General features: G+C 40.2%; 2 protein-coding genes across 3 annotated transcripts; one reads left to right on the forward strand and one right to left on the reverse strand.

The window, feature by feature from the left end:
• Window positions 1-7,327: 7,327 nt before the first annotated feature.
• On the reverse strand, window positions 7,328-10,914 carry LOC137976117 (serine/arginine-rich splicing factor 1-like). 2 transcript variants are annotated; one of them, XR_011117696.1, is made up of 4 exons: window positions 10,618-10,914; window positions 8,865-9,261; window positions 8,198-8,766; window positions 7,328-7,914 (listed from the first exon to the last, which is right to left on the reverse strand). XR_011117696.1 is itself a non-coding variant. In XM_068823393.1 (3 exons), exons 1-3 carry the CDS (start codon window positions 10,806-10,808, stop codon window positions 8,518-8,520), a joined length of 837 nt encoding a protein of 278 aa, XP_068679494.1. In that variant the 5' UTR covers window positions 10,809-10,914; the 3' UTR covers window positions 7,328-8,517. The 2 variants fall into 2 exon arrangements, 1 of the variants encoding a protein (XP_068679494.1); XM_068823393.1 differs by having other exon boundaries at window positions 7,328-8,766.
• On the forward strand, window positions 10,862-13,980 carry LOC137976750 (uncharacterized). The gene is made up of 3 exons (XM_068824098.1): window positions 10,862-10,948; window positions 11,632-11,877; window positions 13,711-13,980. Exons 1-3 carry the CDS (start codon window positions 10,862-10,864, stop codon window positions 13,978-13,980), a joined length of 603 nt encoding a protein of 200 aa, XP_068680199.1.
• The last annotated feature ends 16 nt before the right edge of the window (window positions 13,981-13,996 follow it).

Below are 13,996 nucleotides of genomic sequence, written 5' to 3' on the forward strand. Positions count from 1 at the left end.
GATCTGTGAATACGGTGATTGGCTTGCCGTACACATGGAGGTGAAAGTAATCGCAGCTCCAAACTATGACGAGCGCCTCATGTTCCGGTTGGCTATGTCTCTGTTCCGTTGCGGTGAGGTCAGTATCTGCTGGCATATGGAACTACTTGCCTTTCGTCGCCGTGGGGGTCTAGCTGACATAGGATGGCCCCTAATCCTACAAGGCTTGCGTCTACCAGAATCTATGTTCTTTTGTCTGGGTCAAAATAGATTGTTGCTGAAGCTTTTGCGAGGGTGTGTTTGACTTGTTGTATGGCGTGCTGTTGACGGCTAGTCCATTGCCAAGATGTTGACTGTTTGTTGTGTCAGCTTCCTGAGTGGTTGGGTGATGGTTGAGTATGAACCTTGAGCAATAGTTCGCCATCCCTAAAAAATTTCGCACTTCGGAAACTGTGGATGGTGTCTCCAGACTGATAATCTCTTGTACCTTACTGGGGTCAGGTGACGAATACGTATCCCAAGAACGCAAGTTGCGGTTGGTTGAAGACGCACTTGTTTCCGGTTCAAGGTCAGTCTGCTTTCTCGCAGGCGTTTGAATGTTGCTTCCAGGGCTTGGTCGTGCTCCTCTTGGGTCCTACCATAGACCAGAATATCGTCGCTAAGATTTATTGCTCATGGGTTAGGGCTAGGGTTTCACAGATGATGTTTTGAAAGATTTCTGCCGCGCTTGATACACCAAAGTTAAGACGGGTGTATCGTCGTAGACCAAGATGGGTGCTAAAGGTTGCGATGTACCTCGATTGTGGTGTTAATTCCAGTTGATTGTACCCTTGGTTGAGGACGTGTTTACTATTGCTCTGTTAAGGGCTTTGATTATTTCTTTGATTGTTGGTGTTAGATGTCAAGAACCTTGTTTGCCTGCCTCATATCTACACACTCTCTCACTTTACCGGGCTCACGCTTGGATGCAACAACGATGGGTGGTACCCAGGGTGTAGGTCCGTCCGAGCGCTCGATTACACCTTGTTTTTCATCTTTCTCCAGGTGTTTTTCTAACGGCCTTCTCTCGTGGAAAGGTACTCTTCTGTGAGGTTGAACCGTTTTATCGATGTGAATTTTGACCTGTCGTTCCTTTAGCTTTCCAAGACCATGGAATAAGTCGTCATATCCTCGTACAAGCATAGGCAGCCCATGCAAGCTCGCGTCACTACAGACAGCCGTTGAGAATTTTTAAAAACGCGTTATCACAAGCTTCCCAAGCTGAAAGTACGTGGTGTATGCGACAGTTTGTGTATATGGAGAATTGTATGGGAAAATCACCGATCGTAAAAAAATTGTGTAAATAACTATCTCATTTGAAATAAAGTTTTCCCACCTCAAATGTGTGACGAACTTGTCTCTTTTGCCGAGTTTAGAGCCATTCTGACGCCGTTTAGTGAAGTTATCCGGAAGGCCGTTACTAAAATAATAGGAAGACCGACCACTCCATCCATCGCTGGCCAGACCTCACTCCACAAATCGTTTTCTCCTCAACAGGAAAAGTCCCGAATCGCAATAAAAACAACAGTTCCATAAAGCCCAATAAATTTCACTCCAAATACGCGTGTTTCGGCGGCCTAAAGACTCGTGAAGAACGAAAACTTTGTCTGAAAATTCACCTCTTCTGCTTTCCTCAGAGGCTTGTGACCGGGCAGTCAACAACGGAAACTCGCAAGATGGTTTCAGCCTCAACTCTGATTGGTCCATTTGAATTTGACCGCGCGCTGGCAACACGACCGTTGTTGACTGCCCGGTCACAAGTCCAATTTCGTCAATAAAGAGGGGGACATTGGGGTCTGCGGAAACGCGGTACTCTAAAGAAAGCGGTTGCTCCAGTGGTAAAGAAAACTGCAAACTCCACAACCTTCCTCCTTGGTGCGGGTTCACGTTTTAGAAGCGCGATTCGTTTTAACAACCGTTTGCTGTAATGACAAAGTCAGTAATCCGCGCGTGCTGAGCAACATGGGAAGAAAATGTAGAACATTAATTTCGATTTCGGTATTTCACTGTTTGCCAATTTTTGGCGCGGAAATGCAATGGGCAACTTAATGCCCCCCTCTATAAATCATAAAACGATATGTCGACTTTTAACTGATATTTTATTCAGTGTTCCATGCAATAAGACAACCAAATTGTTAATGTACATCATTCCCCCTCCTGGCTTATTAATTAAATTACTACGAATGGACGATCTCATTGTGAAGAAGTTTTTGTCTCTTCACTGACACACCCTACACTGGGGTTACAGAGGTCATGGGTTCAAATCCTGTGAAGAGACTATAATTACTTAAATTGACCAGTTAAGTGTGAGGATCGCCTCAGTCTACCTTTCAACTTTTGCCCCCTTGCTTGTGATTTATCCTTCATTATTTCCACAACCACATTAAGGACGGTGCCTACTAATTAAAGATATTTTTGCCCCGGTGTGTGATTATGCAGGAAATGTAGATCTTAGCAAGTGTTATTGAAATCCAAAAAGAAAATTGGGGGTAACCACGCATTTTTCAAAGATAATTCATGAATAATATTTGTAAAAAGCCTTTAAATACAAAGCAATGTATGGCATTCTTTCTCAAATTGAAGCTTAACTAGACCCTCCGTGAGGGTACACTGGGTTGCCTGTGGTACGTGCAGCGTTCCACGCATTTTTTTTCAAGTTGGGGGGGGGGGGGGGGGGTAACTCAGAAGTCATACCAGAAGTCATACCACTCGATGTATAAAATCTTTCTTTCCTTACAAGGACCGTATTAATCGTTCACAACAATCCAGAGTTATTTACAGAGCAAATTGTTGGGATTGTAATGGTTTTTACAACGGTAAAACTAAACGGCGGCTTCACGATAGAAAAACCGAACATTTTAAGGCCCTAGCTAAAAATGACAATACTTCAGCCATTGCTGACCACGTCAAGGCCACTGGACATAACATCAAGTGGGATCATTTTGATGTTTTAGCGAAGGGCAAAACTGACTATCATTGTAAAATAAAAGAGACCTTCTTTATTCAAGAACTTGAGCCAGCTTTCAACGTCAACGTCGGAAGTGAAATGCTGATGCTTTATTAATCTTTTCTGTTTTTATTAATATTATAATTATTATTATTATATATTTTACTGTTAAGTATTGGTAGTAGCCAAAACGCGGGGCCGGGGCCGGGGCCGGGGCCGGGGTCGGGGTCGGGGTCGGGGTCGGGGTCGGGGTCGGGGTCGGGGTCGGGGTCGGGGTCGGGGTCGGGGTCGGGGTCGGGGTGTCTTTTTTTTTTTTTTTCAAAATTTTTTCGTTTCAATTTATGGAATACACGCTAACTGCCAGACAGAGTCCCATCGTAATATTCACTTCGTTAAAAAAAAAACCATCAGAATCCCAGTTCCACGATGATCGTCACGCAGTCATGCAACGTTCTTTTTGCTTGTTTGTTCGTGTTGTTGTCAATGTTGTTGTCTGATTTACCACAAACGGTTTGTAGTAAAGTCAGTCGCACGGGAACTTGCTAGCCAATTCTATTCGGACTTCAAGGGATCGAATCCAATCTTACGAGAAAAAGCACAACCACACTTAGAACAATTTTGCGAAAACAAGCAACTGAGAACGTTTGCGTGACGACCATAGTGGAATTATGGCTGTTCTGCTTCGTTTTAATTGTATTGCGGAGAAGTTTTGTACGAAGTAAACATTAAAATGTGGTTTTAAAATGTGGAGCTGAGCGAGTCTTCAGTGTCTCTAGGCGATTCGCACCTACGTACGAGGCAGTACTTTAAGGCAAGATCACGCCACTGAGGATCCTGTAGATCTTCAGATTTTTATTCGTACAAGCTGCTCCATCAATATGTCGTTGAACTAGTCGACTGAAAGTTTGATTTCTTCTATTGATTGCCTTTAACGTTCTTAATCGGAGGAAAGTGAAAAAGTAATTTGCGCGTTTGCAGTTTCGATTTAAATATTTCTGAATTTCTAATTAGTTGTCACCTTTCAACTCATGCAAACTTGCTGTGGAAAATAAAATTGCAAATATAGTTCCATACAATAAAACAAATAAGCGACATAACTTAACGCGCGAATCACTTGGTTTAACGTATTAAATTTCAGTTGGAAATTCTTTTCGAAAAGCAAACGATGTCTCCTTCGAAGCTTCCGTACGTTCCATATATCTTTCGGGTAATTTCCAACATAGATGAAGGAAAGATGCCGAACATTAGAAAATAACAGTACGGGAGAATAACTACAAAAATTGAAACGGAAAAATTTTGAAAAAAAAAAAGACACCCCGGCCCCGGCCCCGACCCCGACCCCGACCCCGACCCCGACCCCGACCCCGGCCCCGGCCCCGGCCCCGGCCCCGGCCCCGGCCCCGACCCCGGCCCCGCGTTTTGGCTACTACCTTAAGTATTTGCTTAATCTAGGTTCCAGTCCCCTCATCCGCTTTGTTATATATAAATAGCTGTTTTAAATTTCAACGGTTACTTTTGAAAATGTATGTAGAGCACATACGAAACGTCAAGTCATAGTTAAAATGAACAAGTTCAATATGTTTATCACTGCTGTTTGTGTCTTATTTTTGATCATACCAGAAGTCATACCAGCAAAGTCCCTATGGCTCACAGGTCCTCACACGTTCGTACGACGAAACAGATCCTTTTCTGAGGTTAAAAACCTGGCTACCGGCCTATTAATTAATCATTTGTCAGAAAGAAGAAATTCCTGTCCTCTTTAAAAAAAATTGACACGCATTGCTTACGTGTGGTAGTGAAGTAACACCGCGATTTATTCCATAATGTCAACTGAGCTGTGTGTTGTCTTCCAGGAGATTCAAGTTGTCCTTGCGTAATCTGTAGCTCTAACAGTGCACGATATTGTTTTGGTATTGTCTATCATTGTAGTGCCATGGTAGGAGTCTTCGGTAAATAGCCTGAGAAGACATCTGGTTACTAGCAAAGTACTGAGCCCAGAAAGATTGAAGAAAATAAATGGGAAGTGAAAAACATTGTCTTCTGGGATGACATGTTGACAGTTGTCTTTGCGTAATATGTAGGTCTAACATTACACGATATTGTTTTGGTATTGTCTATCATTGTAGCGCCATGGTAGAAGTCTTAGATAAATAGCCCCTTGAGAAGACATGTGGTTACTAGCAAAGTACTGAACCCAGAGAGACTGAAGAAAATAAAAGGGAATCGAGAAACATTGGCTTCTGGGCTGACATGTTGATCATGCAACTTCTTTCCACTACAAGTGTAAGCGTGCACTGACAGCATCTGACAGCTTTGTAAACAAAAGTTGAAAGCTGAGCGACCTAAGAAATATACCACTCAGTAACAGAAGCATAGGACCGAAAATTCTATTTTAATGCTATCAAATGCGAACCAAGCAAGATACAGATTTTGTTAGCTTGCTTTATGCAAAACAGATATTGAAGTAAAAGTAAATAAATATGGATACACAATTTTTAAGAAGAGCAGAAGGAAGTTTCAGGACGGTCGATCGAGCATAAAATATTTTGCCATCGGTAACAAAATCTACGACATGAAAACAACATTAATTTTGAACCACGAATATAAAAAGTTACCATCAGCGGAAAACAGTTTGGGAGATTTTAGTTGTTTTGTTGTAATTGTACAAGTTTGGCTGCACCGAGTAAATCGCACATCGAATTCAGCGGGCGCAGTGATCAAGTTACCGCGGCATGTTTACTCGCGAAACAGTGAAGCATCTGTATCAAATGATGCCAAGCTACCGGGTTTTTGTTTTTGTTAGTTTTCTTTTTCTTTCGATTGTTATAAATTTTGACAAGAAATGTGCAAATTCAACAGAAAGATCACAATCGCCCAACTCTCAGAGGTTGACCATTGTTTCTGGAAAATCAAAAATTTACTCTCCAAGACAAGGTTATTTATCACCAGGTAATTCCATCGTTTTGGTAATAGCAGCTACTTTATTATTCATCAGCGTCACAATCTTTTGCCGATTTTGGGGGTCATTTTGTTGAAACTCAAGCACGCTTCCAACAGACCTGTTTATTTTCGTGACTTACGCGTGACCACAAAAATTCTCCCCGTATCACATTTCAGCACATGTATGCAAATTTGCTAAGCTCGAAAATTACACAACGTGATAAATTTACAAAAGCTGGAAATTTCACTGAAATATTTTCCACCGAAACATTTCTTGAAACAAGCAACATATTTGCTATAAGAGGCAAGAAACCCTTCCTATTTCAGTTGCGTGCGTGCAAGCGAAACACACAATCACAAAGCATACGCAATTAAATAAATTTCTGACAGTTCACATTCAACCCTTTTCGAAAGAACCTTGACCGTAAATAATAAAGCACAAAAGAGACAACAAGCTTTCATTCAAGTAATTTTTCACTGCCACATTTCCATTTTTTTTTAACCTTTGCAGAGTTGAGTACAAAATGAATGTTACTTGCCAGACAAACAGGCAAACTTTAAATAGATGCGGCTTCAGTAAACACTGTGAGACATACAACAGAGATCACAGATCTACTTGTGGTGTTCGATTCCTTCTCTGTCTTTGTTGAACCCGAAAGTTACCAGAGAAATTTCCATTTGGTTTCAGTGTTGTACGTAACACCACCTTGGCGAAATATTAGAGGTACAGCATATTTTGATTTCGGCTCGACGGGCGAAAGATTCACGCTGTCGAAGTCCATTGCTCGTCGCTTTTTTAAGATTCCAGATCTTTATGTTTCACCGCCTGTCTTGACGTTTTATTCCTGAGCTCCTTGTGGGTATATTTTCTTTAAAGATGTACTAAAAAGCCATTCGCGTTACAATGACTTTCGACGCCATTACAGGTTAATTGTGCAGAGCAAACTACGCATTACCCCAGCCCCCTCAAACCTAACAAAATACGCACAGAAGACTCTATGCACAAAGACACCACTTAGCAGGGGAGTGACAGGCAAGACTTTTCCCGACACGGAAAAAAATAACAAAAAAACCCACGAAATGAAACCGGGATTCCGACTGGGTTTGGCAACCCAGTAATTATCTCTCAAAAATGCACAGTTACCCACTATTTTCTTTTTGGATACTATGAATACTTACTAAGATCTACTTTCTCCCGATAGTTTTAAGCTGCGCAAAAATATCCCTGTATTAGTAAGCATCACCGATAGGAAACCTGAGTATCTTGACATGCGCAGAACGTATGCGCAATAACAATAGTAGGTACAGTCCTTAAGGGAACCAGGGAAGTAGTTCCCAAACAAGGACAAAGCAACAACTAAGATGTGGGGAAAAACGTTTTTGCATAGTAACTTGTTAAAGAACCAAAAGACACAAAACATGTTCATTCAAAGAACTTTATTTTCCACTTCATAAATTGGGGCTGCAATGCACTGAATTGAGAGTTCTCCCTCTATAATCTGCATTGAATCATGACAACAATGCCCTACAATGAAGAGGTTAGTAAAAATAAAATAATGCAATAAGAGTTGGCCACTAGGACAACAAAATACAACACTCCATCCTTCATTTTCAAGGTAAGGCAAGAAAAACAGAGAAACTCCTAACTTATGTAAGGATGAAATTCTAGTCATTGTTATGGATGGGACATTGGTTGGTTCAATTGGAAATTTTATCAAAGAATGAACTTTTCACGTGTCATACCACATAAGGATTACCCTCCGTGGAAGCCTGCTTTGTGAGAACCTTAAATGAAAGATTGTGATTGATAATCCTCCATCCTAAACACTGTTTTTCCTCCAAAAATGTTGAAATGAGTTAACATCCAAATCCTTTGCCAGACTCCTGACAGTTTCCAATGTCCTGTCCCAAAAGTGAACTGGAGATGAACCCCAGTTCCTATCCTATTCCGTGATCACTTTGACTGGCATGAGAGGATCTGGTCTCCTCCTGACAGCGTTAGATCTGATCTGTCACAGGATTATAAAGAAGTCATTTTGTCAATCAAAAGATAACAAAGAATTTCTACATAACCATCCACAAAGAAAACTATTCAGTTATGCAAAACAGTTTTTATTCTTAACCGCAGAAACTAGCTTAAGCCCAAGGTGCAAAACTAAAATAGACTATAAACATCGTCTTTGGTACCTACTCTTACTAACACTTTTACATCAATATCTTTAAAAACTGAAGGTTAAAAAGGTAGCATTATTCGTCATAAATTTATGTTGAAGTTGACAAAACCATGCATACCATATCCAAAGAAAATGTCCTATGTCCAAATTGATCCTACTGTCCCCAGAGGGCATTTTTATCCATTGTTCCCTTATCCAGTTTCTGATTTCCTTAGCAAGATATGTGCAGAAACATCTACTGTTTTCTTTCCTAGCTTTCCTTTCCATTATCACAAAATTGCTTGCACTGCCCTGAAAATGATACCATGGAATTGAATATAATTCATATGATCACTACTACACAAGCTAGCTAAGAGGTTGCAGATGGTCACCTTTCTTTGACTTTAGAAGCAAAAATGAAGAAACTTAGCATCAATGGGGAAAGCTCTAAATTAATGTCTATGAACGTGAACGTGAACGTGATTTGGAGCGCCTGGGAGAGGGTGATCTCTTCCTCCTAGGGGAACGGGAAGGAGACTTGGATTTCCTTGGAGAGTATGATCGTCTTGGACTGCGAGAACGGGACTTCTTTCTTGGGGATCTGCTTCTTGAATAGGAACGACTGCGACTTCGTGATCCACCACCACCACCACCACCTCTGCCATAACCAGCATTGTCTTGTTTGACACGAATAAATGCAACTTCACCCTACACAGACAAGAGTAGAGCATAATGTTAACAGATATTAAATACCAATGCAACATGCTGTTCATGTTAAAATCAATGTTCTTCTTATATTTACAAACCTCATGTGAACGGAACTTGGAATCATCAAGGTGCTTGATTGCATATTTCATGTCATCATAACGAGAGAACTCCACAATACCAGTGCCATCCTTGAAAACATCAGTGAACTGGACATCACCAGCATCACGCATGTGATCTTTCAGGTCTTGCCAACTACCAGTAGGTGGAAGTCCAGACACCAACACACGATATTCTGAACGGCGTGGGGGTGGACCTCTTCCAAAGCCTCCACCTCCACCACCACCACCGCCACCACCACCTCCTCCGCCACCTCCTCCAAATCCACCACCTCCACCAGATCTCCCACCCCCGCGTCCACCATGAGGAAACTCCACTCGGATTCTCTGACCATCAAATTCATATCCATCCCTGCCTCGTACAGCATCTTCAGCATCTCTGTGTGAGAAAACAAATTAAACAATAAGCAATCTGCTCATTAACTTAACACAGAGGATTTTACTCCGATACACGAGGTTAAGGAGCTTCTGTACTTTCCGTGCCTCGATTTTAAGTGACCCCTGAAATTGCTAACAGCTAAAGAAATGTGAAACTGGAAATAAACAGGATCTGGAAAATTTCCCTTTCCTCCTTGACACCAAAAGATAATTTGACTGGGTTCTCTTTCTTGCTACAAATACTTTTATATATGCGATGTCGAAATAGTCGAAGCTGTAGTTTTATCCCACTCATATTCATATTAATTTTTATATTTAAACAGGAATACACATGGCATCTGACAGAATCTGCCAATGCGGATCCACGTAATTCCCTAAAATCTGCATCCTGCCCATAATTACGATATTTTCCGCATAAAACAAAAGAAATGCCTGATAAAGCAGCTGCTTACCACCCTCACGAACCAAAAGCCAAAGAGATATTGCGTAATTCAGCCTTTAACTAATAATAATAATAATAATAATAATAATAATAATAATAATAATAATAATAATAATAATCTTCATTATATACATGAAAAAACATCACTGAACAACAGAAGTGTTCAGTTTCCAAATTTCAATAAAAATATCCAATTATCTAAAATGAAGTCAAGTTCTATTGATAAAAATACTTTTAAAACGTTCAGTCCTCATTCTTGGTATAATGAAAGAGTAACCCCTATTTCTTAAAACTCTATGCCTAGTTGGAGGTGATGTGAAGTGGATTGCTCGGGAGACTTAATTTTCTCCCAAAGGCGGCGATCCTAAGTTTTCAGATAAAATATTCAAAACAGAATAAAATTCTTTTGTATATCCCAATTTAAAAGCTCTAATAAATTTATCAATACGGCGATATTTGTTACCACCATCCCAAACCTCAATAGCATAAGTAAAGATTGCTCCAATGCAGTTTTTAATAAACTATCTATCTACCCCTACCTGCTTTCCGCAAACGATCACTTATTAATTTTGCATGACTTGCGAAAACAAATTTTGTTGGACAGGAATTTTGCGTGCAAATTGCCTAAACATGAATATTTCAAATAAAATAGTGGAAGGAAGTCAACATATCGCCAAAACAGTCGGTTTAACAATTTCTGGAAGACAAAACTTGCAGTTAGCTAGCATCGCTAGCTCGTCAAATCTTGACGCAACTGCAAATGCAAATCAACTTTGGTCAAAGCGTTTTTGAAAACGAAACCACGTTTCAACATATGAAAGCCGAACACTGATGATTACACGTCGTAAAAAAAACATCTCAATGGGTAAAGAGTACCGTAGTTCACAAGGAGCACAAAGCTCCACTCTAACACACCTTGGGTCATGAAACTCGACGAAGGCAAACGGAGTGCCACCAGTGCCGTAACGGGGAATCTTCAGGTCTACATCTGAAATGTCGCCGTACTTGTAGAAAATGTCCTCCAAATCTCGTTCGTCTATGTTGGAGGGCAAATTTCCAACATAGACACGCCTGTTATTGTTGTTGCTTCGATTCATAGCTTGCATTTAAACGTGATATAGGCAAGAAACCGACGAAGAACTATGGAAATGCTGAAAAGATGGCGACTAGAAAGACCACGACATGCGAGTGGCAATTTAAGGGCGCCCCAGAGAATAAAGCAGGGATTCACCCCAGATTCCCAACGGTAATTTGGATTTAAACGCTTTGTCTAGCAAGGGGTTGTGGGCTGATACAGGCTGCCGAAAACGATACCAGAACGATGACGAATCACATTCAATCATTTGTACGATGCAACCAATCAAAGATGAGAAGAAATAGCAAACTTCTTTTTTCTAATCCACGGTTATTTGGATTTTCTCGCTCGACGAGGAAGAAGAAGGGCTTTTTTTGCCGGTATCTCAGCTTGCTTTGCTTGGTCCTCTTCTGAGATAAATCTTAAGGTTAGTGATATACAGGTTTGCATTCTCGGATGATTAGTAATCCTTAGAGATTGAACAAGGATGGTCCATCGTATGATACAAGATAGTTGTAAGTTGTTTACACAGTAAGCTTACGGATCGAATGTTCAAAACAGTAAGAAAAATTGCCTTTACTTTAATAATCTAATCGAGGACATTGAAAATTGAAGAACGTTCTTATCCTCGTGTAAGTTTATTGGCGTACTTTCATTCTAGTTGCCATAGCAACCAATTATATTATTGAATTTGATAACCATTGTTTAAATTAATTTAAAGTGAACTATTCCAACTTTTTTATCCCTAACTTTGGGTTCAGTATAATATCAAAGTGTTTGGTTGTGTGGAGTGTTGCTAGCTTTTCAATTTCCTCATTCCTTAGCTGCAAAAAAACTCTTACTTTGTATTTCAGATGTCTGACAGGAAAGCTGTGATAAAAAATGCTGACATGTCGGAAGACATGCAACAAGATGCTGTAGAAGTTTCTACACAGGCAATGGAGAAATTCAATATTGAGAAAGACATTGCTGCCTATGTAAAGAAGGAATTTGACAAGAAATACAATCCAACTTGGCACTGCATTGTTGGCAGAAATTTTGGCTCTTACGTTACTCACGAGACCAAGCATTTCATTTATTTCTATCTGGGACAAGTTGCTGTACTTCTCTTCAAGTCTGGTTGAACCAGGAAAGACTTGAAAATAGTGACTGTTTTCCTACAAAAGTGTGATCTTTTGCTCTTTTTATTTATAACAGTTATTTAAGTTGAAGTAGTTTGCAATTTACACATATATTAGCTAAACCGCAAGAGTTCATAGACTGTTAGTTTTTGTTTTTTCCTTCGATGAAGAACTATATGATATAAGCTTAATATATTTACCAGAAGCCCTTGTTAATAAAGTAATGTATTATACTTGACTTAGTTATTTTCTGCTGTGCATGATATCCAAGTCCCAGTACATACGTACATACATAATTTACCACTCCCCTTAGGGGCTCTTCAGGGACAATGAAACTCAATCACAACAGAACAGAATATTCAACAGCAACTGTTAAGAATCCTAACTGGCAAGAGGCAAACCAGTTGGCTATTTACAAGTGCAGCTGAGAAGTTGAACCAGGGACTACCAAGGAACAAAATAATCCAATGAGTGGTTGGAACATGTCTTGAACTTGGGATCCCCAGATCTCAAGGCAAGTGCCCTAACCACTTGGCCAGACTGCCTCCTAGAGTGTAAGCATCTCCTGCTATTTTGATATGTCCTCAAGTTGACTGATAAGTGGCAGTTTGTGCCCTTGGCCCCCTAATTAAAATGGGAGTATTTCCATTTTTTTTTTTTGGCTGAGGAGGCTTTGAGAAACCCATTGTCAAGACATTCAAAGGAGAGAAACATGAAACTTCTGTACTGGTTGTGTAGTTCCAGAAAATATCCATACCCTCCCTCCCAACGGAGGGTAATTGGAAATTCCCAGGTGGAGGGAGACCTGAAAGGGCCAAACTGTTTTAAGGAAAGTAAGAAGCTAAACTGGAATTTTCAAGAGGGTGGGGAGTTAGAAGCCAAAAGACCCTCTGTTAAGGGGGGGGGGGGGGTGTATGGATAATTTCTGGTACAATAATAATTGCAAACAATGCATTTGAGCTTTTTTGTCCTTGCAAACATCTTTTCCCAAGATTTTCCGTCCCCCCCCCCCTCCCCCCTCCAAAAAAACTGTTTTGTCCCTTAACTTAGTGTAGAGAAGCATGGATGAGAAATGTTGTTTTAATGCTTTCGCTTGCTTGAAATACAGTAAAAACCAGCATGTAAGAACAAGCAAGATTTAGCAGATTCTTATAAATGGGTTACAGCTAAATTATAATTTGACTGTATTGTTGAGTTCACATACTAAAAATTTAATTTTCTTTTCAAGGACTTCTAAGAAATGAACTATTTTTTCTCTTTTGAATGCAACTTTGCATCCTAACTTACCGTATTTAATTTTGTAAACAATAAAAGCAAAACTATTGTCAAATACTTTTGAAATAAAAGGTTCATATTTTGTACTTTCGTTTTTGCAGCGAACATCATGTGTTGCAATTGTCAAAAGTATTCCGGAGTTCCGAAGTATTCCAGCTATTCTGGCGTTCCGACTTGTACCAGCCGGAAAAGAACCCCGCAGTGCATCTTGGTTTGATATAGTCCACCGAAATAAGCCGCTGTAATGCACCAATCGAAATGTTAGCAATTTGTTTTCCACTTCGGCGTCGGCATAAAACTCCATGGAAGCAATGTTGATTTTGTTTGACTTTCAGGTAGTTGTTTGAAAAGGTAATTTCAGTGGCGAAGATTTGTAGAAGTTGCGGAAAGCTGTTTTTAGACAGGGTAAGAAATGCGAATCTTTTTTCCGCCATCGTGTCTAACCCTTGCACATAGGCGTGGTCGTATGGGGAGGTGCCTCGTTTTTCATTAGGCTTATTTAGCGAATGGGCTTTTTTCCTTATTTCGATTTTACAGATGACCGACAGAAAAGCTGTGATAAAAAATGCCGACATGACAGAGGATATGCAGCAAGATGCTGTTGAATGTGCAACGCAAGCAATGGAAAAGTTTAACATAGAAAAAGACATCGCCGCCTACATAAAGAAAGAATTTGACAAGAAGTACAACCCAACTTGGCATTGTATTGTTGGGAGGAATTTTGGATCCTATGTTACACACGAAACGAAGCATTTCATTTACTTTTACCTTGGACAAGTAGCTGTTCTTTTATTCAAGTCTGGATAAAAGAAATCAACAAGGA

This window comes from Montipora foliosa, chromosome 11 (assembly GCF_036669935.1).
Source record: "Montipora foliosa isolate CH-2021 chromosome 11, ASM3666993v2, whole genome shotgun sequence".
In the NCBI taxonomy this organism is placed as follows: Eukaryota; Metazoa; Cnidaria; class Anthozoa; order Scleractinia; family Acroporidae; genus Montipora; species Montipora foliosa.

Bases quoted from the DNA above. Each gene is read 5' to 3' on its own strand.
- LOC137976750 (XM_068824098.1), top strand. From the start codon at position 10,862: ATGGCGACTAGAAAGACCACGACATGCGAGTGGCAATTTAAGGGCGCC. The intron at 10,949-11,631 runs GTAATTTGGATT...TTTGTATTTCAG, and splicing joins TTCACCCCAGATTCCCAACG to ATGTCTGACAGGAAAGCTGT. The intron at 11,878-13,710 runs GTACTTCTCTTC...TCGATTTTACAG, and splicing joins TCTATCTGGGACAAGTTGCT to ATGACCGACAGAAAAGCTGT.
- LOC137976117 (XM_068823393.1), bottom strand. From the start codon at position 10,808: ATGCAAGCTATGAATCGAAGCAACAACAATAACAGGCGTGTCTATGTT. The intron at 9,262-10,617 runs GTGTGTTAGAGT...TTTCTCACACAG, and splicing joins GTCGAGTTTCATGACCCAAG to AGATGCTGAAGATGCTGTAC. The intron at 8,767-8,864 runs GTTTGTAAATAT...TTGTCTGTGTAG, and splicing joins CCAAGTTCCGTTCACATGAG to GGTGAAGTTGCATTTATTCG.